The sequence below is a fragment of the Bos javanicus genome, chromosome 13 (assembly GCF_032452875.1).
Source record: "Bos javanicus breed banteng chromosome 13, ARS-OSU_banteng_1.0, whole genome shotgun sequence".
Lineage (NCBI taxonomy): Eukaryota > Metazoa > Chordata > Mammalia > Artiodactyla > Bovidae > Bos > Bos javanicus.
Genome location: NC_083880.1, coordinates 10,921,814 through 10,947,715, shown reverse-complemented (window position 1 = coordinate 10,947,715; position 25,902 = coordinate 10,921,814). Strand labels below are relative to the sequence as shown.

General features: G+C 37.2%; 1 protein-coding gene across 5 annotated transcripts in view; it reads right to left on the bottom strand.

Annotated features, from left to right (window-relative positions):
* LOC133258938 (ankyrin repeat domain-containing protein 26-like) overlaps positions 1-25,902 on the bottom strand; it is a 70,646-nt gene that overhangs the window by 7,053 nt on the left and 37,691 nt on the right. For 2 of the 5 annotated variants that reach the window (XM_061435687.1, XM_061435683.1), the window contains 7 exons: positions 17,392-17,510; positions 14,755-14,925; positions 12,927-12,960; positions 8,931-9,881; positions 7,156-7,308; positions 3,884-3,954; positions 3,012-3,105 (listed from right to left, as the gene is read on the bottom strand). In XM_061435687.1, the coding sequence (XP_061291671.1) occupies positions 3,012-3,105; positions 3,884-3,954; positions 7,156-7,308; positions 8,931-9,881; positions 12,927-12,960; positions 14,755-14,925; positions 17,392-17,510 (1,593 nt within the window). Of the gene's footprint in view, positions 1-3,011; positions 3,106-3,883; positions 3,955-7,155; positions 7,309-8,930; positions 9,882-12,926; positions 12,961-14,754; positions 14,926-17,391; positions 17,511-25,902 lie in introns of those variants that run through there. The other 3 variants (XM_061435684.1, XM_061435685.1, XM_061435686.1) reach the window with 3 other exon arrangements.

The window sequence follows — 25,902 nt, the reverse complement described above, 5'->3', positions numbered from 1 at the left end:
TCATACCAAAACACCCTCTTCCAACAACACAAGAGACGACTCTACACATGGACATCACCAAGTGGTCAATACCAAAGTCTGACTGATTATATTCTTTGCAGCCAAAGATGGAGAAGCTCTATACAATCAGCAAAAAAAAAAAAAAAAAAAAAAAGACCGGGAGCTGACTGGCTCAGATCATGAGCTCCTTATTGCCAAATTCAGACTTAAATTGAACAAAGTACAGAAAATCACTAGACCACTCAGGTATGACCTTAATCAAATCCCTTATGATTATATAGTGGAAGTGACAAACAGATTCAAGGGATTAGATCTGATAGACAGTGCCTGAAGAACTGTGGATGGAGGTTTGTGACATTGTACAGGAGGCAGTGATCAAGACGATCCCCAAGAAAAAGAAATGCAGAAAGGCAAAATGGTTGTCTGAGGAGGACTTACACATAGCTAAGAAAAGAAGAGAAGCTAAAGGCAAAGGAGAAAAGAAAAGATACAATCATCTGAATGCAGAGTTCCAAAGAATAGCAAGGAGAGATAAGAAAGCCTTCCTCAGTGATCAAGGCAAAGAAATAAAGAGAAACAATAGAATGGGAAAGACTAGAGATCTATTCAAGAGAATTTGAGATACCAAGGGAACATTTCACGCAAAGATGAGCACATTAAAGGACAGCAATTGTTGGACCTAACGGAAGCAGAAGATATTAAGAAGAGGTGGCAAGAATACACAGAAGGACTATACAAAAAAGATCTCCATGACTCAGATAACCGTAACAGTGTGATCACTTACCTAGAGCCAGACATCCTGGATTGCAAAGTCAAGTGGGCCTTAGGAAGTGTCACTACAAATAAAGCTAGTGGAGGTGATGGAATTCCAATTGAGTTATTTCAAATCCTATAGATGATGCTTTGAAAGTGGTGCACTCAATACGCCAGCAAATGTGGAAAATTCAGCCGTGGACACAGGATTGGAAAAGGTCAGTTTTCATTCCAATCTCAAAAGCAATGCCAAAGAATGTTCAACCAATTGCACAACTGCACTCATCTCACATGCTAGTAAAGTAATGCTCAAAATTCTTCCAGTGAGGCTTCAACAGTACGTGAAATGAGAACTTCCAGATGCACAAGTTGGATTTAGAAAAGGCAGAGGAACTAGAGACCAAATTGCCAACATCCATCTGTTGAATCATAGACAAAGCAAGAGAATTACAGAAAAACATCTACTTCTGATTTATTGACTGTCAAAGCCTTTGACTTTGTGGATCATAACAAACTGTGGAAATTCTTTAAGAGATGGGAATGCCAGACCACCTTACCTGCTTCCTCAGAAACCTGTATGTAGCTCAAGAAGCAACAGTTAAAATCAAACATGGGACAATGGACTGGTTCCAAATTGGGAAAAGATGCATCAAGGCTGTATATTGTCACCTGCTTATTTAACTTCTATGCAGAGTACATCATGCGAAATGCCAGGCTGGAGGAAGTACAAGCTGGAATCAAGATATCTGGGAGTAATATAAATAACCTCAGATATGCAGATGACACCACCCTTATGGCAGAAAGCAAAGAGGACCTAAAGAGCTTCTTGATGAAAGGCAAAGAGGAAAGTGAAAAATCTGGCTTAAAACTCAGCATTCAAAAAACGAAGATCATGGCATCCAATCCCATCACTTCATGGCATAGAGATGGGGAAACAATGAAAACAGTGACAGATTTTATTTTCTTGGGCCCAAAATCACTGCAGATGGTGACTGCTGTCATGAAACTAAAAGACCCTCACTCCTTGGGAGAAAAGCTATGATCAACCTAGACAGCATGTTAAAAAGCAGAGACATTACTTTGCCGACAAAGGTCTGTCTAGTCAAAGCTATGGTTTTTCCAGTGGTCATGGATGCATGTGAAATTTGGACCATCAAGAAAGCTGAGCACCAAAGCATTCATTCTTTTCAATTGTGGTGTTGGAGAAGACTCTTGAGAGGCCCTTGGACTGCAAGGAGATCAAACCAGTCAATCGTAAAGGAAATCAGTCCTGAATATTCATTGGAAAGACTGATGCTGAAGCTGTAGCTCCAATGCGAAGAACTGACACATTGCAAAAGACCCTGATGCTGGGCGTGATTGAAGGCAGGAAGAGAAGCGGACGACAGGTTAAATAGTTGGATGGCATCACCAACTCGATGTACATGAGTTTGAGCAAGCTCTGAGAGTTGGTGATGGACAGAGAAGCCTGGTGTGCTGCAGTCCATGGGGTCACAGAGTCAGACACGACTGAGCAACTGAACTGACACATAAAATACTAAATGCTAGTGAAATTTTTTTAAAGTGTGGTATATTTACATTTTACTTTCTAAAGATGCTCTAAAATAATTTTCATCAGTGGTTCAAGATATTCCAGGGTAAATATCATCTTACTTAAGTAATCTTTGAAAAATCCCCATGCATACCCCAGCTCTTTAAAAAAAAAATCCAACAAAGGAAAAATGCATTCTTTCAGAAACACTGTCTATACAGACATAGTATTCATTCCTGGTGAAGAGAATAGGCTACAATATTAAAAATGATTCATTCTCAAAAATCTCACAGAAGGGTTAGGATTACATGAGATACTCAGAATTCTCAATCAAATCATTACTCAAATTTCTAGACTCTAACATATGTTTGTGTACCAATGTTCCAGGCAGCATTATTAATAATAGCCAGAAAGTGGAAAAACCCTGATTTCATTGACAGAGGAATGAAGACACAAAATATTTTCTATAGAAAATATTGCTTTTGGACTGGATTGTCACAATCTTTTAAATTAAAATCTTACTACAAAAATCATTAATTTTATGAATTCAATCCATTTCTTCTCTAAAGAGTAATTATGCTATTAGTAGCAAGCAGTATCAGTAAAAATACCATAAACTTTTTAATCAATGAGACTTTTCACATTGTCCAAAATATTCTTATGTATTACTATTAAAACGTTAAAACTCTTCCTCATCAGTATGACAGAGATTAAGAGGTTGACCTACCGATCTTATGCCTAACAGGTTTTCCTGAAGCTGTTTGATTCTGTCTGCTTGCTTTTTGACTGTAGTTTGTAACTCGGTATTTTCCATTTCAAGCCTAAAATGCAGATTTTAAAACAATGATTCTCACACATAAGGTTTTTTGTTTAAAGATTTTTTTGAATGTGGACCATTTTTAAAGTCTTTATTGATTTACTGCCATATTGCTTCTGTTTTATGTTTTGGTTTTTTGGCTGGGAGGCACATGGATCTTAGCTCCCCAAACAGGGATCAAACCCTCTGCAATGGAAGGCATAGTTTTAACCAGTGGACTGTCACGGCAGTCCTTCACGGGGACTTTTAAAAGGTATTTTTAAAATACCACACTGTTTCTGAACAAACATCTGCAGGTTCCATTACATAGGTTGTTAGAATTTTGAAAAGTAAATGATCTGGCAACCGCACTGTTTTTCTAGTTGTGTTTTGTGGATAATTGGCTTCCCTGGTGGCTCAGACGGTAAAGAATCTGCCGACAATGCAGGAGACCCAGGTTCGATCCCCGAGTCAGGAAGATCCCTTGGACAAGGAAATGGCAACCCACTCCAGGATTCTTGCCTGGAGAATTCCATGGACAGAGGAGCCTGGTGGGCTATACTCCATGGAGTTGTAAAGAGTCGGACACGACTCAGTGACTAACACTTTTACCTTTCACTTGTGGATAATGTGCAAAATATGAAAATAATGGGGGAAAATTATGCATCTCAAAACACCTCAAAGCTGAAATGTTACCCAGCTTCACAATGATGTTTTTTATTATCATTATTGATGTAATTCTCATATTATACTGTTTATCTGCTTTATATTTAAGTTGTTTTCTGTGCTGCTTTAAATCATACTTTTGGATGTGATCCTGTGTTTTTTCAGCACATTTCACGACCTTTGTACATATATCCTGTGTTTCTTGCACCTAAAAAGAAAGAAAAAAAAAAAAAGGGAAAAAAACAACTGTTTTAATTACTAATGACCTAGTGAATCTGCCAATGTCAGTTTCTGTCTCTTTTATCTGCATATTGTTTACAGCTGTTTTCCTGCCATACAGCGGAGTTGAGTTGTTACCATAGATACCTTACAGTCCAAAAAATGAAAATATTTATTGTCTGCCCTTTGTACATTACTGACCTCCCCTTTAGCACTCAAACACAAAATCATTCAGGCTTTAAATTAGATTTTCTCAAATAAGTACACAAATTTATAAACTGGCCAAATGGGGAAAGACAGAAAATTACCTGATGATAAACATATATATATATATATTTTTTTTATTCTAAGCGCCACATCAGCCATCACTTTAAACATCCACATTTGTGAATGACCACAGCTCTTCCAGTGATTCTGAGAGCTAGCGCTACTGTTGGTGACAACCAGATGCTTCAGGGACTAGTGTGAGAGGCAGTAGGTACATAGGAGCCAGAATCCATGGGCCTGTGTTCGAATTCCATCAGTTCTGAGCTGTGAGTCCTGGGGCAAATTACTTAACCTTACTGTATCTCAGTTTCTCCATCCATAAAATGGGGATAATGGTAGCATCAACCTCAGTGGGATGCTGGGAAGATTAAATCGGGGACTATACATAATGTCAGAGAAGGCAATGGCATCCCACTCCAGTACTCTTGTCTGGAAAATCCCATGGACAGAGGAGCCTGGTAGACTCCAGTCCATGGGGTCGCTAAGAGTCGGGCACGACTGAGTGACTTCACTTTCACTTTTCACTTTCATGCATTGGAGAAGGAAATGGCAACCCACTCCAGTATTCTTGCCTGGAGAATCCCAGGGACAGAGGAGCCTAGTGGGCTGCTGTCTATGGGGTTGCACAGAGTTGGACAGGACTGAAGCGACTTAGCAGCAGCAGCATATATAATGTATTTAGAAGAGGACGTGGCAGATACTAAGAGCTCTTTGTAATTGGCGTTATTACGGTTGCTGTATTTTATCTGCAAAGCAATCTGATACTTCAGACAGAGGGCATGCCAACGAAAATGGTCTTCTACACAATCACAGTGAACTCACTCTCCATATCGTTGCAAGGGGCAGTAAGGGGGAGCATGAGGCCTAGAACACACACGTTCAGACTTCAAAAATGTTCACTGACTCCACTAACAAACTAGTACTCTAGTACTTTTCTCCACTTACAGTAATTTGCAACTTCGTTCCTCTCTGTACTACTCAGTGGACAATGACCACCAGTTAATGTGTAAATAGCACCTCCTGGATGGAGTGGTACAGAACATTACACAACCCTCAGAGGAAGGATGAAGTCACTGCCATGGAAATATAACTCTGCTGCTAAATCAAAGTTCTGAGTCAATTCATTCTCACAACTGTTAATGTCTAGCCAGTACTCCGGTGAGACAATTAAGGTTACGAGGTACGGATATCAGAGAAGCTATTCCCAGAACTTTACAGTTGGTGAAAGGCTAGAAATCTGTAAATCCCACTTCTGCCTACATAATGAAGGAAGGCAAATTTACACTTTTCTCCCAGAGTCAGGGAGAAAGATGAGCATTTAATTGAACAATTCTCCTCTATTAGACTAAGCGCTTTCAATTTTACATTGAGTTGCTTAAAATACATTTTAATAAAAGTTTTACTATACAAACATCTTCAAGAAAGAATAACTGGCGTGGGATGAAGTACTTAGTTGTGTCCTAACAGTTGTTAAACTAAACTGTTTTCCATTTATGCAAGACAAGTGCTGTGCATATCCATAAATATTCCCTGTTAGAACAAGGTATACCTAGATAAGATTCTCCCTCATGAAAAAAATGACAACAATGCAAAATTAAGGGCTAAATTGTTCTTCACAGACTACATAACAGGGCTGAAGAGAAAAGGCTCGATGAGAGTCAGGAAAGCTCCATGGAGGAGGAGAGACTGGGCGCCAGGTCTGAATAAATGGAGGACTACCCAAGAGAAAACAAACTGTAAAGACAGAAAGCACAGTCTGAGCAAAGGCCAAGAAGAGGTGAAATCAGCCAGTTAACTCAGGATAAAATCCAACCACAGGAAAATAAAAACATGTCCATCCAGAAATGTATAAACCAATGTTCACAGCAGCATTATTAATAGTTGCCAAGTGGAAACAACCCAAATCTCCATCAACTTATGAATGGATAAATATAGCCACGTACTGTTTATTGTTTGACAGTCAACAGAAACGGAAGAACTGATACGTGCTATACCATGGATGAACCGCAAAAACATGAGGTCAAATGAGAAAAGCTAATCCCAAAGGAGCATACTGCATGATTCCATTTTTGTAAAACACCCAGAAGAGGCATGTCTCCAGAGACGGATATTAGACTGGGGGTTGCCTGGGGCTGAGGGAGATGGAGGGGCCTTGGGAGGTAGCTAAGGGATGCAGGGTTTCTTTGGGGGGCTGATGGAAATGCTCTGAAATTGACTGTGGTCAGAGGTGACACCTCTCTAGACTAAGAGATACAGATCTACACACTTGGAATGGGTGAATTATATGATATGTGAATTATATCTCAATAGCTTTTTAAAACTCCAAAGGCACTATCTAGATAATGTGCTTAATTCTCTATTTTCGATGTACGTGTTATACTCCATCTGAGTGCCTCCATGCTTTTACAATGTATCTTAAATGAAAAGAAGGCAGTGCCTAACTTCAACTGGTTTGTATAATACACTTTCTGCACAAGTTATTCTGAAATGCACAAAATAAATATATACAGAACTCCATAGCCATTCACAAAAGTGAAGATGAGAAATGATAATTCTCTGGAACATTCCATTAAACACTATCCTCTGATTTTATCTGGCTTGCCTCATCATGGTAATACAGGGATCAAGAAATAAAATATTGTTCAATAGAAAAAGAAGTCTCTCAACCTGTGTGAAGAATGATGCACAATTCTCCATTTTCCTAAGGGTACAAATATACGAAATATATATATATGTATATATATATATAATGCAAATGGCAGAATGAAAGTCAGAGTTTAAGAAACAAGTGCACTTAAAGATTAATAAAATTACAGTAAATGACTAGTAATGAAAATAAAAAAGAAACCTGTCCATGAAAATGAGCATCCTAAAACACTTTATCCTATGTATTAACTGTCGACACATTCAATTTCACACATACCTGACTTGTGAGTTGATGTAAGTTGCTCTTTAAATCCTGTGCCTCAACTTCTAACTTGGCACAGTGATATGACATGACGTCCAGGGATTCCGCCAACTCAGACCGCTTTTTGAAGCTGTCAGACAGTTCTTGTTGAAGGTGTCTCACAACTGCCTAATAAGATTCTTTGTTACTGAGTTTATCAAATCACTTTACTATTACACTATGTTAGTAATAGATGACTCCAACACATGTACTTTGAAAACTATCACCATGGACAGCAACTCACCTTCTTTTCTCCTCCCTGAATGTGGTTACAGACCCAGAAGGGCTCCCCACCGGCCTTCCTGATATTAAGTTCCTCAGACGAAAGAGGCAGCCCCACTGTCCACACCCTGCCCCTCCCGATAAATCTGCAGAGCTTCACCACCTCACGTCCAGAACGAAACAGGTGTGTAGGTGGGACAAGCGGTGGAAAATTCCACACTGTGGAAACATTTTTCCTCTTTCTTTATTAGAGGCTTCGATTAACATCAGAGATCTTCACATATTCAGTCCAGTGCTCAGATCTTTCCAATAGATTCCTTCCTCAGAAGGAAAATGAGGCCATTCCCTTGCTGCTTATCTCTTTTATATCTAGTCGTGTGTCTGTGTTAATCCCCAACTCCTAATTTATCCCTCCTCCCCATCTTTACCCTTGGCTAACCATAATATTCTGCAGGCATCTACTTGGGAAAGGATCTGAAAAAAAATGGATATATGTATACCTATACCTGAATCAACTTGCTGTACATCTGAAACTAACGCAAAATTGTAAATCAACTATATTCCAATATAAAAGAATAATGAAATTTTAAAAAATGAGGTTGCTCCCATGCCTTCAAGGAGCCTCGATAACCTGGCCTCCACCTGCCTCCAGACCGCGGCCCCTACAACCCTCTCCCTGACTCACTCCATTCCTGCTGCTCACGAATCCTGCCACCCTCCATTTTTATTGGGCAAACTGGTATTCAAATGACAGTAATTGATCCTTAAAATGAGAATTAGGAGCAAATTGTTTGTAAAAATGTTCTAAGTAAATAGCATAAATAGCAGTGGGAAGTTTAAATCAAGAAGAGCTTGGTTAAAGCTCACCACTTGAGTCCCAAATTATGATTTAATGACAAGTATATTTAAATGACTTGTCAATGAATTCTCAATTTCATGACAACTCTTTAAAGAGTTGAGAGGCATAAGAATAAATGATTCAAGCCTGAAATGTTTTCCAAGTTAATTCAAATTTACATGAATAAAACTAAAATTACACCAACACGTATGACAAAAAGGTATGACAAGCTACTGAAGCCAAAGTACAATATATAAGTAATAGCATCTGGGAAACCTGGAATTGACTGTCAGGGTAATCCATGTAACTGAAGCTTAATTTCAAAATATTCAGTTTAGGTTTGAGCGTTTCTTTTATCTGCTTCATCATGATACTGACATGTGGTTACATAGAGATTAAAATTACTATCTGAATAATAAATTACTAATACCCATCTATATTAAAAATTCAGAACTTAATCTCTTAGACATTTTATAAGCGACACGATGTCTCTACTCAAAGTGAAGCATCTCTTGGGTCTAATTTTTATTTGCTGGATACAAGGTGTGCTTTTAGTCTGTTTTAGAGACCATAGATTCACAGCCCGTGTATTTTTTATATTCAGCTAGATTCAACATTTAGCCAGAATGAAGAATCACTTTGAATTTTCTTTCAGGAAATCTGAGAATTATTTCTCCTTCTGGATACTTACTTCTCCTTCTGCTTTCTCATTTTCATACTGACGCATTCTCTCTTCTACATGCTTCCATAACATGATTAACTCCGTGTTTCGTTCCTCCAGCATCAGACGTTGTTCCTCATGTTCAGCCTGAAGTTTTCTCAAAGTCTGCAGAAACTGGTCTCGGATGCTAATAACTATCTTCTCTTTACTGTCGGCTCTGTTTTGTGCATCATCCAGTTGCTGTCGGAGCAACATGTTTTCACTCTGGAGTTGAGATAATCTTTCCTCTAAGGATTCCTGCTTTCCAAGGTATTCATTCACTTTGCCTTGTTCATTGAACATGTGTTCAATAACCTGCTTTTGACACTGTGCTTGGCGTAAGTCTCTCTGGACACGTTCTAACATCAAAGTCTTTTCTCTGAGATCATCTGTCGTCTGATGCAGCTTGATTTTTAGCTGATTGAATTTATTTTTCACTTTAGAAAGTTCCTGGGAAAGCATCTCATTGTCACATTTCAGGTTAGCCATATCGATCTTCATTTGCTCCTGCAAGCGTAACCTCTTATCTTTTGCTTTCTGGGAGGCAAGTTCCAGGTCTCTTTGTGATGTCTGACCTTGATCATGATCATGTGTGGCAGGAGCCAGTCTAAAACGGTAGGATTCCACTTCTGTTTCCAGTCTTTGTTTGCTTTGTTTTGCATTTTCCAGCTCAGGGTTTAGCATTGTATTTTCAGCTATTGGAATGTTAAGCTGGCCAGTATGTTGGAATATGGCCTTTGTCAACGTTTCCTTGTTCAATTTTATTGCCTCTTGAGGATAATCATTCTCTCCTTCTACAATTTCAATACCCTCAAAACATTTCTTTTCTTTTTCCTGGTTCTGATTGTTCACTGTGTCTATTCCTAGTCTTGCCATGGCAATTGCATCCTGCATGTGGTTTTCACGCAACAGACCTCTTGCTTTTCTCCCACTATCAGAAACCTAAGTGAGACAAAGGAGACTTTTAGTTAGTACTCAATAAAATGACATTTCATCATTTCCTCTGAAATGCAAGACTAACCTGTATGTTTATACAGTGAAAAGACTGCACCAAGTGGATCTCCAAATGGAAAAAATGAGGTTCGATACAAACCTCAGACCTTATACAAGCAGAAATTCCCAAAGGTTCAAAAATTTAATTGAAGACAATGAATCCATGAAAGGTAAAAGAAAGCCCAAGGGACTTTTCAAGAAGCTCAGAACTGGAAAGGCTTTTCTCTGAATTACAACAAACACAGAAAGCTTAAAAGATTTATAGATCTGACTACACTTAAAAATTGTATCTGATGTGGTATATTTATATAATGGAAAACTACGAAGCCATAAAAAGAATGAAATAATGCTACTTGCACCAACAAAGATGGACCTAGACATGAGCACACTCAGTGAAGTAAGTCAGACAAAAACAAGTCATGTTGCTTATATGTGGAATCTAAAGGAACTTATGACATAACAGAAGGAGACCCACGGACACAGGAAACAAACTTACTCACCATATGGGAAAGTGGGCAGGGGAAGGGATAAATTAGGAGGTTGGGTTTAACATATACGATTTTATATATAGACAAGTGTATATAAAATAACCAGTAAGGATCTACTGTACAACATAAGGAACTACATTTAATATTCTACAAGCAGAATCTGAAAAGGAATATGTGTGTGTGTGTGTGTGTGTGTGTGTATGTATGTGTGTTAGTCCATCATGTCCAACTCTTTGCGACCCCATGGACTGTAGCCCACCAGGCTCCTCTGTCCATGGGATTCTCCAGGCAAGAATACTGGAGTGGGTTGCCATTTCCTCCTCCAGCGGATCTTCCTGACCCAAGGATCAAACCCAGGTCTCTTGCATTGCACGTGGATTCTTTACTGTCTGAGCCAGCAGGGAAGCCCCATTTATATAATATACACACACATATACATATATGTCTGAATTACTGTGCTGTATACCTGAAACTAACACAATATTGTAAATCAATTATAATTCCATAACAACACCACTCGCTACCTTTAAAAACACTGCATCTGATACCTTCTATACAGCTACTTCAAGTAAGAGCCTTAGCTCTATATATATTTAAATAGATTAAATTTCATACAAAAATTATTTTCTTAAGAATATGCTACCTTTCTAACATTTTAATAGGCAATTGTAAGGCTTATACCTATTGACAACTATACTAAGCACTTCTACAAACATCAATTAACTCATTAGCTATAATGATTCTGAAAAGGAAGAAGTTAAAACTATATAAGTAAGCTGCAGGCTTTTCATCAGGTCTTCTGACTCTGTTAGTCCTCTTATATCAAACCACAGTTACTTCTCTAGTACAAACATATCAGTACAAAATAATCCTCCTATGTCATTCATGGTATATACACTAATGGTAAATAAGGTAAAATTTAGAGAGCTCTTCTTAGAGAATCATGAGATTATTTGCAATAACTTTCATTCTCTCTTCATACTATTTAAAATAGTAAGATGGGAGAAATACAATGACAAACAATGATCACTAAATGTACACTATAGCACATCTATCACTGTTTTCAGAAGTTCCTTGTACTGACACAGGATACTACACAGAGCAGAGGGTCATTTTCTCTCAAGTACAAGAATGACTTCCAAAGTATGGTCTCTGAACTGCCTGTAGTTTCCTCCTTACCTTTAGTGGAAGTGATAAACTAACCTAAATCATCTATCAAGGAAGGGAAATCACTACCAAATGCAAGAATAGCTACTGTTAGTAGCAAGAGGTTTTTTTACTTTTTTTCCTTGGTGAGAGGGGGACTTTTATAAGTTTATTCTAAATAAACAACTTTTTAAAGTGTACGAAAGTATTTTTACAACTGATGTCTCAGTTTTTATTAATTGAAAAACTGCAAATGATATGAAAAGACCGTTGATAGGGTACTAGTTAAAAAAATGACAGTGGAGCCAAGAACAGACTCTGATTTAGCCACTGAAGGTGATGACGTGCATGGAGTGACTGACACGCTCACTCCAGAGCACAGGGACTTTTGGTCGGGTAATGCAGTCGTCGGTGGAGCACACACAGTCCTGGCCTAAACCACAATCAGGGTCCCGGCTCTGCAAGACAGTCGCAAAAATTTTGAGATCAATTCCTATGGAAAATATTAAAGGCCTCTCCTTGGATGAGGCCATGGTGTGTCCCTACCTGACTGCTGTAGACAAATGGATTTGAATTACAAGTACTACTTTCCCAAGCTCTTCCTGAGAGCTTTTCGTTGTGGGAGATCTGCTGCTAGGACCTCAGGGATGGGACCCAGTCCGTGTTTTGGAGGGACACTGGGTGGGGGAGTGAATTCCTCTGCTTTGAGATGCCACTTGGGAGCTCTGCAGAATGAAGGACAATCAACTTCAAGAGTGTTTGGTTTCTACCAACTGCTGGAAAAAATCCACAGGATGAATTCCTGTACCTCTTGAGGATGCCAGTTAAACACACCTTCCTTGAGGACTCTACTGTGAGGGAGAACCCAGCTGGGAAAGTGGAGCCACCTCTGAGCTGTTCATGGGGCAGGTGGCCTGGAGGGCTGACGGGCACAGAGGGAGGGGGTCCACAACCCTCAGCCACCTGCCAGATGGCAACAGGGAATTTTTAGAGTAAAGCATGTCGCCATCCTCAGAAGCAGTTTCAGATGATTGAGTTAGGTTATCAAGGTCATTCACATAATTAATTTGTTCTTTGACCTACACATAAATAATACGGGTTCACAAAGTCCTCAAAATATGTATAAAATATACCAAGTGTACAAAGGTGATAAATATCTTCATCAAAGCAAAAGCAGAGCCTTCTTAAAAGAACAGGTTTTTATCAACAGGATAACTTTATCAACAGAGTTTCTAAATTATGTTTTCAAAGTAAAAGTCTCTTCAGCAAAGGAAGATTTTCTATTTTGCCACTATTCCTTTTACAAAGTACTTTTTAGAGGATAATATATTTTAAAGTTAATATTTTTTTTTTACTATACCTTCTTCTTTTCATATGCTGTTTTCCTTGCAGGCCTAAAAAAAAAAAAATGATTCTTTTCAGGCTAAAATTTAATAACTCGAAAATATAAACAGTACCTAAATGTTTGTTTTTTATATAACATCTTTGCATTCATAAGTAATTTCTATAAAAGGATGAAACAACAAAAAAGAGTAGCATTAAAGGACAAAGAAAATACATCTGTAATATTAATAAAACATTAAATTTAGATCAAAGGAAAAGGAAAAACCTAACACTACTTGCGTTATGTGATAGAAGCAGTATACCAGGGTTTTTTGCAGTTGTCATTTTTAATAAGAACTAACTTTCATGACAATAAAACCTATTTCGGAAGTATTCCCTAAGTCCTTATAAGAAAGAAACCCATTTTTATCACCATGATATTAGCTTTTTGAGGGCTTATTATGCAACGGCTATGCATTATTACAAGCATTTGACATGTCTTAAAGGCGTTTTAATCCTCACGATCATTCTGGCAGATAGGTAATATATTAGATCCTTTAGTTAGGAAGAAATGGAGCAAAGAAAGGCTGAGGAACTTGCCCAAGACCACACAGCAGTTCACCAACAGCCCAGAATTCAAAGCCAGGAAATCTGGCCTGAACACTGCTGTTCCAAAATATGCTGAGAAAGTGATATTGAAAAGTCTTTTTAAGTAATATGATACCAAATGAATCTATATTATTATTTCATGTCTAGCTATAACTACAAATGATAATTCTGAATCTTAAAACATATTTCTAACAAAACAAAAAGACTTTAGATGTAGGCAATATTGGAAATCTACTTTCAATAAAGATTTGTTTTTTGTAAAGAAATTCATCAATACACATTCATTCAACCATTCTGCTGTTTCTTTATGCATCTGACATACACTTATTGAACACATAATATGTGTTAATGAAACTTTTAGGACAGGAAGCATGGTTTTGTCATTTAGATCTTTATCATCCAAAGTAATAAACTGTAAAAGATTGTTAATTGTTTCTATTGAAAATAAACAAAATCCTCCCCTTTTCCCTGGAAGCTATAAACAACTATGAAGTTAATATGATATGATGTTTCAGAGCACCTTACAAAATCATAGCTACCCACGATGATACTATCAACTAGAATCATCAAGGAATGATAAATCCTACTCAGTATAACCTAAGTATTTGTAAATCATGATTATATAATTTTTAAAAATCTATGTATGATAGAATTAACTTAAGTAATCATCTACATATTCATTTACATAAGAATATTATGCTTCAGAGCCAATGAACAAGGCCTTACCAAAATCTACATATGAACAGAAGTACATATGTACATAATAATCATGTATAATAATAATACTGTATAATTAATTTATTGTAATAGTTTAAAGATAATGTCATACAATCAATAAGCTTTCTAATTTGGAAATGCAAATAAGATTAAACTCAGTAAACACTTCCTCCTCTGGCTCATTTCCAAGAGCATACACACTCTACAAGCTCCCCTCTTAACATAAAACAAGAAACTCTTTTGAACTCCACATTCCTCTTCAGTCACCATCCAGGTCTCCATTGCCTGTCCCAGTAAGTATTCCCGACAGAGCTGTTTAGGTGTATTCACTACAGTCCAGCTTCCAAGTGGACTATTTACTGAAATGACTTCTGGCCAAAGCCACGAACCCTCTCCTTAACCTTTGGGCAGTGTTCATCCAGTAGAGTTGAGGATTCTCTTCTCTTGGCCTGTATACTATATTATGCTGCTCTATTTCCAGAAGAAGTATTCAGTGCTAATATTTCTTCCCCTAGAAATAAAGAATTTGTCCATGTTACCTGCCATCATCTTGATCCACTTCCCTTAAAATGCTATCATCATTCACGTGCAGCAGGCCACCAGTCAGTGAATCGCTCTTTTCAAATATTGGTGCAATCACACGTTCTTCTGGTGTCCATTTGTTATCGTTCTTTTTCTTTACTCCCTTTCTGTGCACACCAGGATCGCTACTTTAAAAAGTCCAAAAAAAGCCATTGTTTTCTAATAATTCGACTAATAAAGAATAAAAAACCAATTCTTGTAAAATTCCAACTCTTACCCATATTAAGTCATTGATTAATTCACAAAACAGTTATGGCTTACTTCACTCTGTATAATAGGCTCCAGTTTCATCCACCTCATTAGAACTGATTCAAATGTATTCTTTTTAATGGCTGAGTAATACTCCACTGTGTATATGTACCACAGCTTTCTTATCCATTCATCTGCTGATGGATATCTAGGTTGCTTCCATGTCCTGGCTATTATAAACAGTGCTGCGATGAACATTGGGGTACACGTGTCTCTTTCCCTTCTGGTTTCCTCAGTGTGTATGCCCAGCAGTGGGATTGCTGGATCATAAGGAAGTTCTATTTCCAGTTTTTTAAGGAATCTCCACACTGTTCTCCATAGTGGCTGTACTAGTTTGCATTCCAACCAACAGTGTAAGAGGGTTCCCTTTTCTCCACACCCTCTCCAGCATTTATTATTTGTAGACTTTTGGATCGCAGCCATTCTGAAAGGTGTGAAATGGTACCTCATAGTGGTTTTGATTTGCATTTCTCTGATAATGAGTGATGTTGAGCATCTTTTCATGTGTTTGTTAGCCATCTGTATGTCTTCTTTGGAGAAATGTCTATTTAGTTCTTTGGCCCATTTTCTGATTGGGTCATTTATTTTTCTGGAGTTGAGCTGTAGGAGTTGCTTGTATATTTTTGAGATTAGTCGTTTGTCAGTTGCTTCATTTATATGGAATTTAGAAAGATGGTAACAATAACCCGGTGTACGAGACAGCAAAAGAGACACTGATGTATAGAACAGTCTTATGGACTCTGTGGGAGAGGGAGAAGGTGGGAAGATTTGGGAGAATGACATTGAAACATGTAAAATATCATATAAGAAACGAGTTGCCAGTCCAGGTTCGATGCACGATACTGGATGCTTGGGGCTAGTGCACTGGGACGACCCAGAGGGATGGTATGGGGAGGGAGGAGGGAGGAGGGTTCAGGATGGGGAACACATGTATACCTGTGGCGGATTCATTTTGATATTTGGCAAAACTAATACAATTATGTAAAGTTTAAAAATTAAAAAAAAAAAAAACAGTTATGAAGTACCAACCATATGCAAGAAAACAAATTCTTCCTTCAAACAGAGATATATAATTATGATACAATATGATATGTAAGAGTTGACATATGAAAGTGATAAGTAAAATAAGGAAGGATTTGCAGAAGAAGTGAAGACAGGAGGTCAAAAGGAAGAGAAAAGCGAGAAATCATTCTACGGGGAGATTAGAATGTGAGTACACAGATCAGGCACACGGCATCTAGGTTGTTTCCTAGGAACCTGGAAGGAAAAGTACAAAATACATGGAAGAAAGTAGAGAGATGCTCTGGAAAGACATTGGGAAGAACCTCAAGGGCTACACTGAAAACCTGGAGTCCACTGCCTAAACACCATGACTCTTAGACATGGGAGTCATAATTAGATTTACTCTGTATTTTTTTGTTTTGCTTTTAAATACAGTAATGTTTATTTTAGGAATTTCCCTGGTACTCCAGTGCTTAGGAATCTGCCTGCTGATGCAGGGGGCACAGGTTCGATCCCTGGTCAGGGAAGATAGCACATGCTGCAGAGCAATGAATCCTGTGCTCCACAACCCCTGAAGCCAGCACCCTGGAGCGCACACTCAGCACCAAGAGAAGCCACCACAATGGGAAGCCCAAGCACTGCAGATGCAAAGAACCAACGCAGCCAAATAAATTGAAAAAAAAAAAAAAAACAACCCTCAAAGAGAAAGGTAACACTTTAATTTAGATGACTTTTAAAATGACATGTGGCACATCCACCATGAAAGAAGAAATCAAATTTAGGCGGGGCGGGGTCGGTTTACTTGTAAACCACCCACATGGGTGACATCAGCATCATGGATGAAAGGCAGGTGCCTCATCGGCTCTCCCGCCACCAACAGCAATCTGGCTCCATCCATGGACATACTCAAAGTGCTAGGAGAAAACTGCCAACCAAGAGTACTCTTTACAGAAAAGGTGTCTTTCAGAAATGAAGGAGAAATAAAAACTTTCCCAGACAAAGCAAACCTGAGGGAGTTCATCACCACTAGTCCCGCCTCATGAGAAACGCTGAGAGAAGCCCTCAGACTGAAATGAAAGGATGCTCATCAGTGACATAAATTTAACTTTACAACACACTGGTTAAGGCAAGTATGCAGTCAACTCCAGAATACTCTAATACTGTAACACGGTGGTATGTTAACAAAGGAACTCTAGTATTGAGGCTAAAGGACAAGAGTATTCAAAATAACTATATCCCTAGTGAAATATAAAATGTGTAAATCACAAACATTAGCTCAAGTCAGAAATCATTTTACAGGAAAATAACAAATGACCTACTGTTAAATTTTGATATAGGCTTACCTATGAGAACCTTTATTCTCCATAGCAGGAAACGCCTGCATGTTATTTCCTCCACTCTTTCTCTGCTGAATCAGTCGACTCTCATCAGCAGCATCTTTGTGCTTCTTTTCTTCTTCAACCTTTAATGAAAGTTTGACACTAAGAATAATTGCTATTACCTAATTCTAGAGACTCTGTTTTCAATTTATTATTTGACTCAGTATTGGCCCTGATTTTAAGTGATAAAAATATATTTGTGCTTACATAAATTTTATCACTTACAAGTCACTGAAATTTTTGTAAAATGTGCTTTTTTCTGAGGGAAAGAAACAAAATTCCCAAAATTTCAAGAAAGGCTTTTTTAATAAGATACAATTATTCACATCCAGTCTTCCCCATCTGACTGGCAGAGATAGAGAAATAAAAACACACAACATCTGTCCTCTTTGGTCTTTACCACCTGGATTTTCCATTAAACAGTCAGATGTAGAGGATGTGACACCTTAGTGCCTCAGAGACAGAAAGGAAACTTTCTTCTTTCTGCACTAAAGCTATTCTTTCCCCACTGCCTTTTCTAATTCTTTTTTCATTTGGATCCAGGACATAGCAAAACCCTGATGGTGTTCACTGAAATATATGAACCAAAGTTTACCAAAACACAAGGAGCACAATGAAACTGAGGAGGTGTTAGTGTGGAATTCTGGAATGTAAGTAATGCTTCCCAATTCCACATTCAGTGACCATCAAATTTTATAGCTAGAGGGTATAGAAATAACTATCTACCTTTGCCCCACTGTTTACCAATAACAGCTTTAAAATAAAAAAAAGGTTAAATGATTTGTTCAAAGCGCCTAAAGTGGCATTCCCTAACATTTTATGGCACCAAAAGAGATGATACAATTCTATAATCTTGAATCTGATAAAATTAACAAATGAATTCCTCAAATGAATCAGGTAAGTTAAAAGCGTGACTTTGGCAAAATAATTTAATTCATTAATTGGAGTAGGGTTCATTCTCCTTTTTCTTTAAAGGAGAATAGCTACATTTTTTTCTTTTTTTGTCTTACACAAAAGAGCAAGCAAGTTTAAAAACCTACCACTGAAGAAAGAAAAATTTCACAGCATCGAAATATATGAAAATCCTCATTTCTGTCCTATTACCATAATAAGCATTTTGTGTAATGAAAAGGTTTAATTGTTAAACACCAATTCAAGATGCTACAAGAGGACTCTGTTTTAAAGTTGATCTTAAAAGACAAGTTTTAATTTGTAGAAGAGAAATGCTTATGTGAGGATGGAATTATGAGGCATTTTAAAGTACTACTATGACATAAGAAAGAAATAGAAAACCCTATTTGAAAAGATCTTATTCAAAATTGATGGTGAAATCAAAGCTTTACAGACAAAGCAAAAGTTAAGAGAATTTAGCACCACCAAACCAGTCTTACAACAAATACTAAAGGGATTTGCAGCCAGTAAACACAAGAGAAAGGAAAGACCTACAAAAACAAACCAAAACAATTAAGAAAATGTCAACAGGAACATATATATTATTACTTTAATATAAATGGATTCAATTCATCAACAAAAGATACAGAATAACTGAATGAATACAAAAACAAGAGCCAAATATATACTGCCCACAAGAGACCCGCTTCAGACCTAGAGACACATATAGACTGAAAGTAAATGGATGGAGAAAGATATTCCATTTGAATGGTAACCAAAAGATAGCCAGTGTGGCAAGTCTTATTTCACACAAAATAGACTTTAAAATAAAGAATATTATAACAGACAAAGGACACTATACAATGATCAAAGGATCAATCCAAGAAGAAGATATAACAATTGGAAATATTTATGCCCCCAACATAGAAGCGCCTCAATACACACGGCAAACACTAACAGGCATAAGAGGGGAATTCAACAGCAACACAGCCATAGTGGGGGACTTTAACACCCCACTTACACCAGTGGACAGATCATCAAAACAGAGAATCAATAAGGAAACACAAAAGTTCAATGAAACATTAGACCCAATGGATCTAATTGATATCTTCAGGACTTTCCATCCAAATGCAGAAGAATACACTTTGTTCTCAACTGCACATGGAACATTCTCTGGGATAGCCCACATCTTGAGCCACGAATCAAGCCTCAGTAAATTTAAAAAATTGAAAATATATCACGTATCTTCTCTGACCACAACACTATGAGACTAGATATCAACTACAGGAGAAAAATGTAAAAAAGCACAAACTCAGGGAGATTAAACAATTCGTTACTAAATAACGAAAAGGTTATTGAAGAAATAAGAAGGGAAATCAAAAGATTCCTAGAAACAAATGACAACAAAAACATGACCACCCAAAACCTATGGGATTCAATAAAAGCACTTCTAAGAGAGAAGTTGATGGCAGCACAATCCTACCTCCAGGACAAGAAAAACTTTGAACAGGCAACACTCTACATTTAAAGCAGCTAGAAAAAGAACCAAAACTCCCCACAGTCAGCAGAAGGAAAGAAATCATACAGATCAGAGCAGAAATAAATCAAAAAGAGAATGAAGGAAACAATAGCAAAGATTAATCAGACTGAACACTGGTTCTTTGAGAAGATAAGCAAAATGGACAAACCACTAGCCAGACTCATCAAGAACAGAGGGAGAAAAATCAAATTGACAAGATTAGAAATGAAAAAGGAGAAGTTACAACAGACAACACAAAGATGAAAAGGATCATAAGAGAATGTTATGAGCAACAATATGCTAATAAAAGGGACAACCGAGAGGAGATGGACAGATTCTTAGAAAAGTTCAACCTCCCAAAACTGAATCAGGAAGAAATAAAAATTACAAACAAGCCAATTACAAACACTGAAATAGAAAGTGTTATCCAAAATCTCCCAAAAACAAAAGCCCAGGGCCAGATAGCTTCACAGGGGAATTTTATCAAACATTTAGAGAAGAGCTAATGCCTATTTTTCTGAAACTCTTCCAAAAAATTGCAGAGGAAGGAACACTTCCAAACTCATTCTATGAGGCCACAATCACCTTGATACCAAAACCAGGCAGGGACAACACAAAAAAGAAAATTAAAGGCCAACATCACTGACAAACACAGACGTAAAAATCCTCAACAAAATTCTAGCAAACACAATTCAACAACATATTCAATAGCTCATATACCATGATCAATTCGGTTTATGCCAGGGATGCAAGGATTCTTCAATATACACAAACCAATTTCAATGTGATGCACCATCTTAACAAATTGAAAAATAAGAACCATATGATCATATCTCAATAGAGGCAGAAAAAGCCTTTGACACAATTCAGCACCTGTTTATGACAAAAACGCTTCAATAAATAGACACAGGAGGAACCTTGGTCAACATAGTAAAGGCTGTATAGAATAAACCCACAGCAAACATTATTCTCAATGAGGAAAAATGAAAAGCATTCCCTCTAAGATCAGGAACAAGACAAATTTGTCCATTCTCATCACAGTTATTCAGCGTGGTTTTGGAAGTCCTAGCTATGGCAATCAGTGAAGAAAAAGAAATACAAAGAATCCAGATCTGAAAAGAAGAAGTAAAACTCTCTCTTTTGCAAATGAAATGATACTACACATAGAAAACCCAAAAGAAACTATTTTCTAGTAAAGCTAAACAATGAATTTAACAAAGTTGTATGATACAAGGTCAATACACAGAAATCACTTGAATTCCTATATACTAACAATGAAAAATCAGAAAGTGAAATTAAGGAGCCAATCCCATTCGCCACTGCAACAAAAAGAATAAAATATCTGGTAATAAACCTACCTAAGGAGACAAAAGACCTGTATATGGAAAATTCTAAGACACCGAGGAAAGAAAAGAAAGATGACATAAAGAGGTGGAGAGATATTCCATATTCCTGGGTAGGAAGAATTAATAGTGTGAAAATGACTATATTACCAAATGCAATCTACAGATTCAGTGTGATCACTTTCAAATTACCAATGGCATTTTTCATAGAACTAGAACAATATATACAATGGACTATTACTCAGCCATAAAGAGAAACACATTTGAGTCAGTTCTAACGACGTTGACAAACCTAGAGCCTATTCTCCAGAGTGAAGCGAGTCAGAAAGAGAAATATAAATATCATATACTATTCGCATATACATGGAATCTACAAAGATTCTGAGTCTACAATGGTACTGATGAATTTATTTGCAGGGCAGCAATGGAGAAACAGATATAGAGAACAGACTTATGGACATGGGGGGAGGGGAAGTGGGGAGAGGGTGAGATGGATGGAAAGAGTGACATGGAAACTTACAATTCCTTATGTAAAATAGATAGCCAATGGGAATTTGTTGTATGACTCAGGGAACTCAGAAAGGGACTCTGTGACAATCTAGAAAAGTGGGATGGGGAGGGAGATGGGAGGAGGGTTTGGGAGGGAGGGGACATGGGTGTACCTATGGCTGATTCTTGTTGATGTTTGACAGAAAACAACAAAATTCTGTAAAGTGATTATCCTTCAATTAAAAAATAAATACATTTTCTAAAAACCCCATTTGAAAATTTCATCGTTTTCTTCTTTTTTCCCTGTAAACAGCACATAACGGCTCTAATTTCCTTTCTATGCCCTCTTCAATGGCAGATAAAGGTTGAAGGAACAATTTAGATATAAAAAAAGTAGTAAAACTATGATTATCCAAGTTGGAGATTTAAAAGTTTTCAAATACATCTATGATTATCAAGCAGAATTCAATATTCACATCAGGAAAGAACAAATGAGCTGAAAAAATCAAGTAACCACAATGACTGAGTTTTAGATATGGAAGAATTTGCATTTTATTTTATTTTTTTTTCTTCTTCCAATTTTATTTTATTTTTAAACTTTACATAATTGTATTAGTTTTGCCAAATATCAAAATGAATCCGCCACAGGTATACATGTGTTCCCCATCTCGAACCCTCCTCCCTCCTCCCTCCCCATACCATCCCTCTGGGCCGTCCCAGTGCACCAGCCCCAAGCATCCAGCATCATGCATCGAACCTGGACTGGCAACTCGTTTCCTACATGATATTTTACATGTTTCATTGCCATTCTCCCACATCTTCCCACCCTCTCCCTCTCCCACAGAGTCCATAAGACTGTTCTATACATCAGTGTCTCTTTTGCTGTCTCGCACACCGGGTTATTGTCACCATCTTTCTAAATTCCATATATATGCGTTAGTATACTGTATTTATGTTTTTCCTTCTGGCTTACTTCACTCTGTATAATAGGCTCCAGTTTCATCCACCTCATTAGAACTGATTCAAATGTATTCTTTTTAATGGCTGAGTAATACTCCATTGTGTATATGTACCACAGCTTTCTTATCCATTCATCTGCTGATGGACATCTAGGTTGCTTCCATGTCTTGGCTATTATAAACAGTGCTGCGATGAACATTGGGGTACACGTGTCTCTTTCCCTTCTGGTTTCCTCAGTGTGTATGCCCAGCAGTGGGGTTGCTGGATCATAAGGCAGTTCTATTTCCAGTTTTTTAAGGAATCTCCACACTGTTCTCCATAGTGGCTGTACTAGTTTGCATTCCCACCAACAGTGTAAGAGGGTTCCCTTTTCTCCACACCCTCTCCAGCATTTATTATTTGTAGACTTTTGGATCGCAACATGTATAACAAAGAACTGACATGCTAATTTAACACCTATAAATACTGAAGCTAATAAAGTTTCGTAAAAGTAAAACTTAAAAATAACTTCTTAACTTAAAAAAATACTTCTTAAAAATAAACTTCTTAAAATTTTATTCTTTAATAAAATTCTTAAAATGGAATACACATATTACTAGAGATATTTTTTAAAGTAAAAAATTATCTTTCTGAGATAATTTTATAAACTCTGTTGGTAATTCTTTCCTTATAATTTCATAACAATTAGTCTACATAAGAAAAAAATCATGAATTGTGATTTCATTCATTCAATGTGTGTGACTTGCAGATATTAATTAGGAAAAGATAAATCACAATCTTTCTGGGGGTGGGGCGGGGTGGATTCTACATTTTTTTCTTTAAGACTGTTGCAGCTTAAAATTTTCTCATGACATGAAGAGAGTTTAAGAATCTCATTTATATAATTATAAATTATAATTTTAGTAAAAGACAAGATAAAATGCTTATTTCCTCTTTATTTTCAAGAAGATTCAAAACCTCCACCAAGATTATACCAAACAGTAAGATAAATTAGTTAAGAACATTAAGTATGTATCAAAAGTATGTTAGTAACCAGAAGAAACAGAAGGGCCAAAAATTCTTAATTCATAATATATCTGCTAAGGCCTAAAATAGAGCTCATCTAGAATTGCCTATAAATGAAAGTTCTGCTAGATTAAACAGAAGACATCGCTTGATTAATTTCAAAGTGAGAATTTTTTAAAAAAGAGAAATCACTTCAAATTGAAATCAACTTCCAGAGGGAACTATATTCAGTATAGATATATACATATACAAGTGTAACCAGGTCACATTGCTATACACCTGAAACTAACACAGTATTGTCAATGACTACACTTTAAAGAAAAAAACAAAAACAACCACCAACCTCAAAAACAACCACCAAAAAAGCTAAGTATCAAATTTTCTTTCAGGTCTTCATAAAAATCAGCTATATGTCATTCAGAAGCGTATAAGTATTGAGTTTTCACAACCTCACTTTCTCCTAAGTTGAATTTGAAATAATTTATCTCATATTTATAATATAGAGCACCTCCTCTGACTTACCCCCACTATTTCTGTTGTGTTTGTAAAATAATGTTTCATCTTGACCTTCATTCTGTCTCGTATTCATCTTTTTTTAATTTATTTATTTTAAATGGAGGCTAAATACTTTACAATATTGTATTGGTTTTGCCATACATCAACACGAGTCCACCATGGGTGTACACGTGTTCCCATGCTGAACCCCCCTCCCACCTCCCTCCCCAGACCATCCCTCTGGGTCATACCAGTGCACCAGCCCCGAGCATCCTGTATCATGCATTGAACCTGGACTGGCGATTTGTTTCACATATGATATTATACATGTTTCTATGCCATTCTCACATATCATCCCACCCTCTCCCTCTCCCACAGAGTCCAAAAGACTGTTCTATAATCTGTGTCTCTTTTGCTGTCTCGCATACAGGGTTATCGTTACCATCTTTCTAAATTCCATATATATGCATTAGTATACTGTATTGGTGTTTTTCTTTCTGGCTTACTTCACACTGTATAATAGGCTCCAGTTTCATCCACCTCGTTAGAACTGATTCAAATGTATTCTTTTGAATGGCTGAGTAATACTCCATTGTGTATATGTACCACTGCTTTCTTATCCATTCGTCTGCTGATGGACATCTAGGTTGCTTCCATGTCTTGGCTATTATAAACAGTGCTGCGATGAACATTGGGGTACATGTGTTTCTTTCAATTCTGGTTTTCTCGGTGTGTATGCCCAGTAGTGGGATTTCTGGGTCCCAGTTCTATTTCCAGTTTTTTAAGGAATCTCCACACTGTTCTCCATAGTGGCTGTACTAGTTTGCATTCCCACCAACAGTGTAAGAGGGTTCCCTTTTCTCCACACCCTCTCCAGCATTTATTGCTTGTAGACTTTTGGATAGCAGCCATTCTGACTGGAGTGAAATGGTACCTCATAGTGGTTTTGATTTGCATTTCTCTGATAATGAGTGATGTTGAGCATCTTTTCATGTTTGTTAGCCATCTGTATGTCTTCTTTGGAGAAATGTCTGTTTAGATCTTTGGCCCATTTTTTGACTGAGTCGTTTATTTTCCTGGAATTGAGCTGCAGGAGTTGCTTGTACATTTTTGAGATTAATTGTTTGTCAGTTGCTTCATTTGCTATTATTTTCTCCCATTCTGAAGGCTGTCTTTTCACCTTGCTTATAGTTTCCTTTGTTGTGCAGAAGCTTTTAATTTTAATTAGGTCCCATTTGTTTATTTTTACTTTTATTTCCAATATTCTGGGAGGTGGATCATAGAGGATCCTGCTGTGATTTATGTCAGAGAGTGTTTTGCCTATGTTCTCCTCTAGGAGTTTTATAGTTTCTGGTCTTACGTTTAGATCTTTAATCCATTTTGAGTTTATTTTTGTGTATGGTGTTAGAAAGGGTTCTAGTTTCATTCATTTAAAAGTGGTTGACCACTTTCAATTTGTTAATGTGGTGTATTACATTGATTGACTTGCGGATATTGAAGAATCCTTGCATCCCTGGAATAAAGCCCATTTGGTCATGATGTATGATCTTTTTAATGTGTTGTTGGATTCTGATGGCTAGAATTTTGTTAGGGATTTTTGCATCTATGTTCATCAGTGATATTGGCCTGTAGTTTTCTTTCTTTGTGGCATTTTTGTCAGGTTTTGGTATTAGGGTGATGGTGGCCTCATAGAATGAGTTTGGAAGTTTACCTTCCTCTGCAATTTTCTGGAAGAGTTTGAGTAGGATAGGTGTTGGCTCATCTCTAAATATT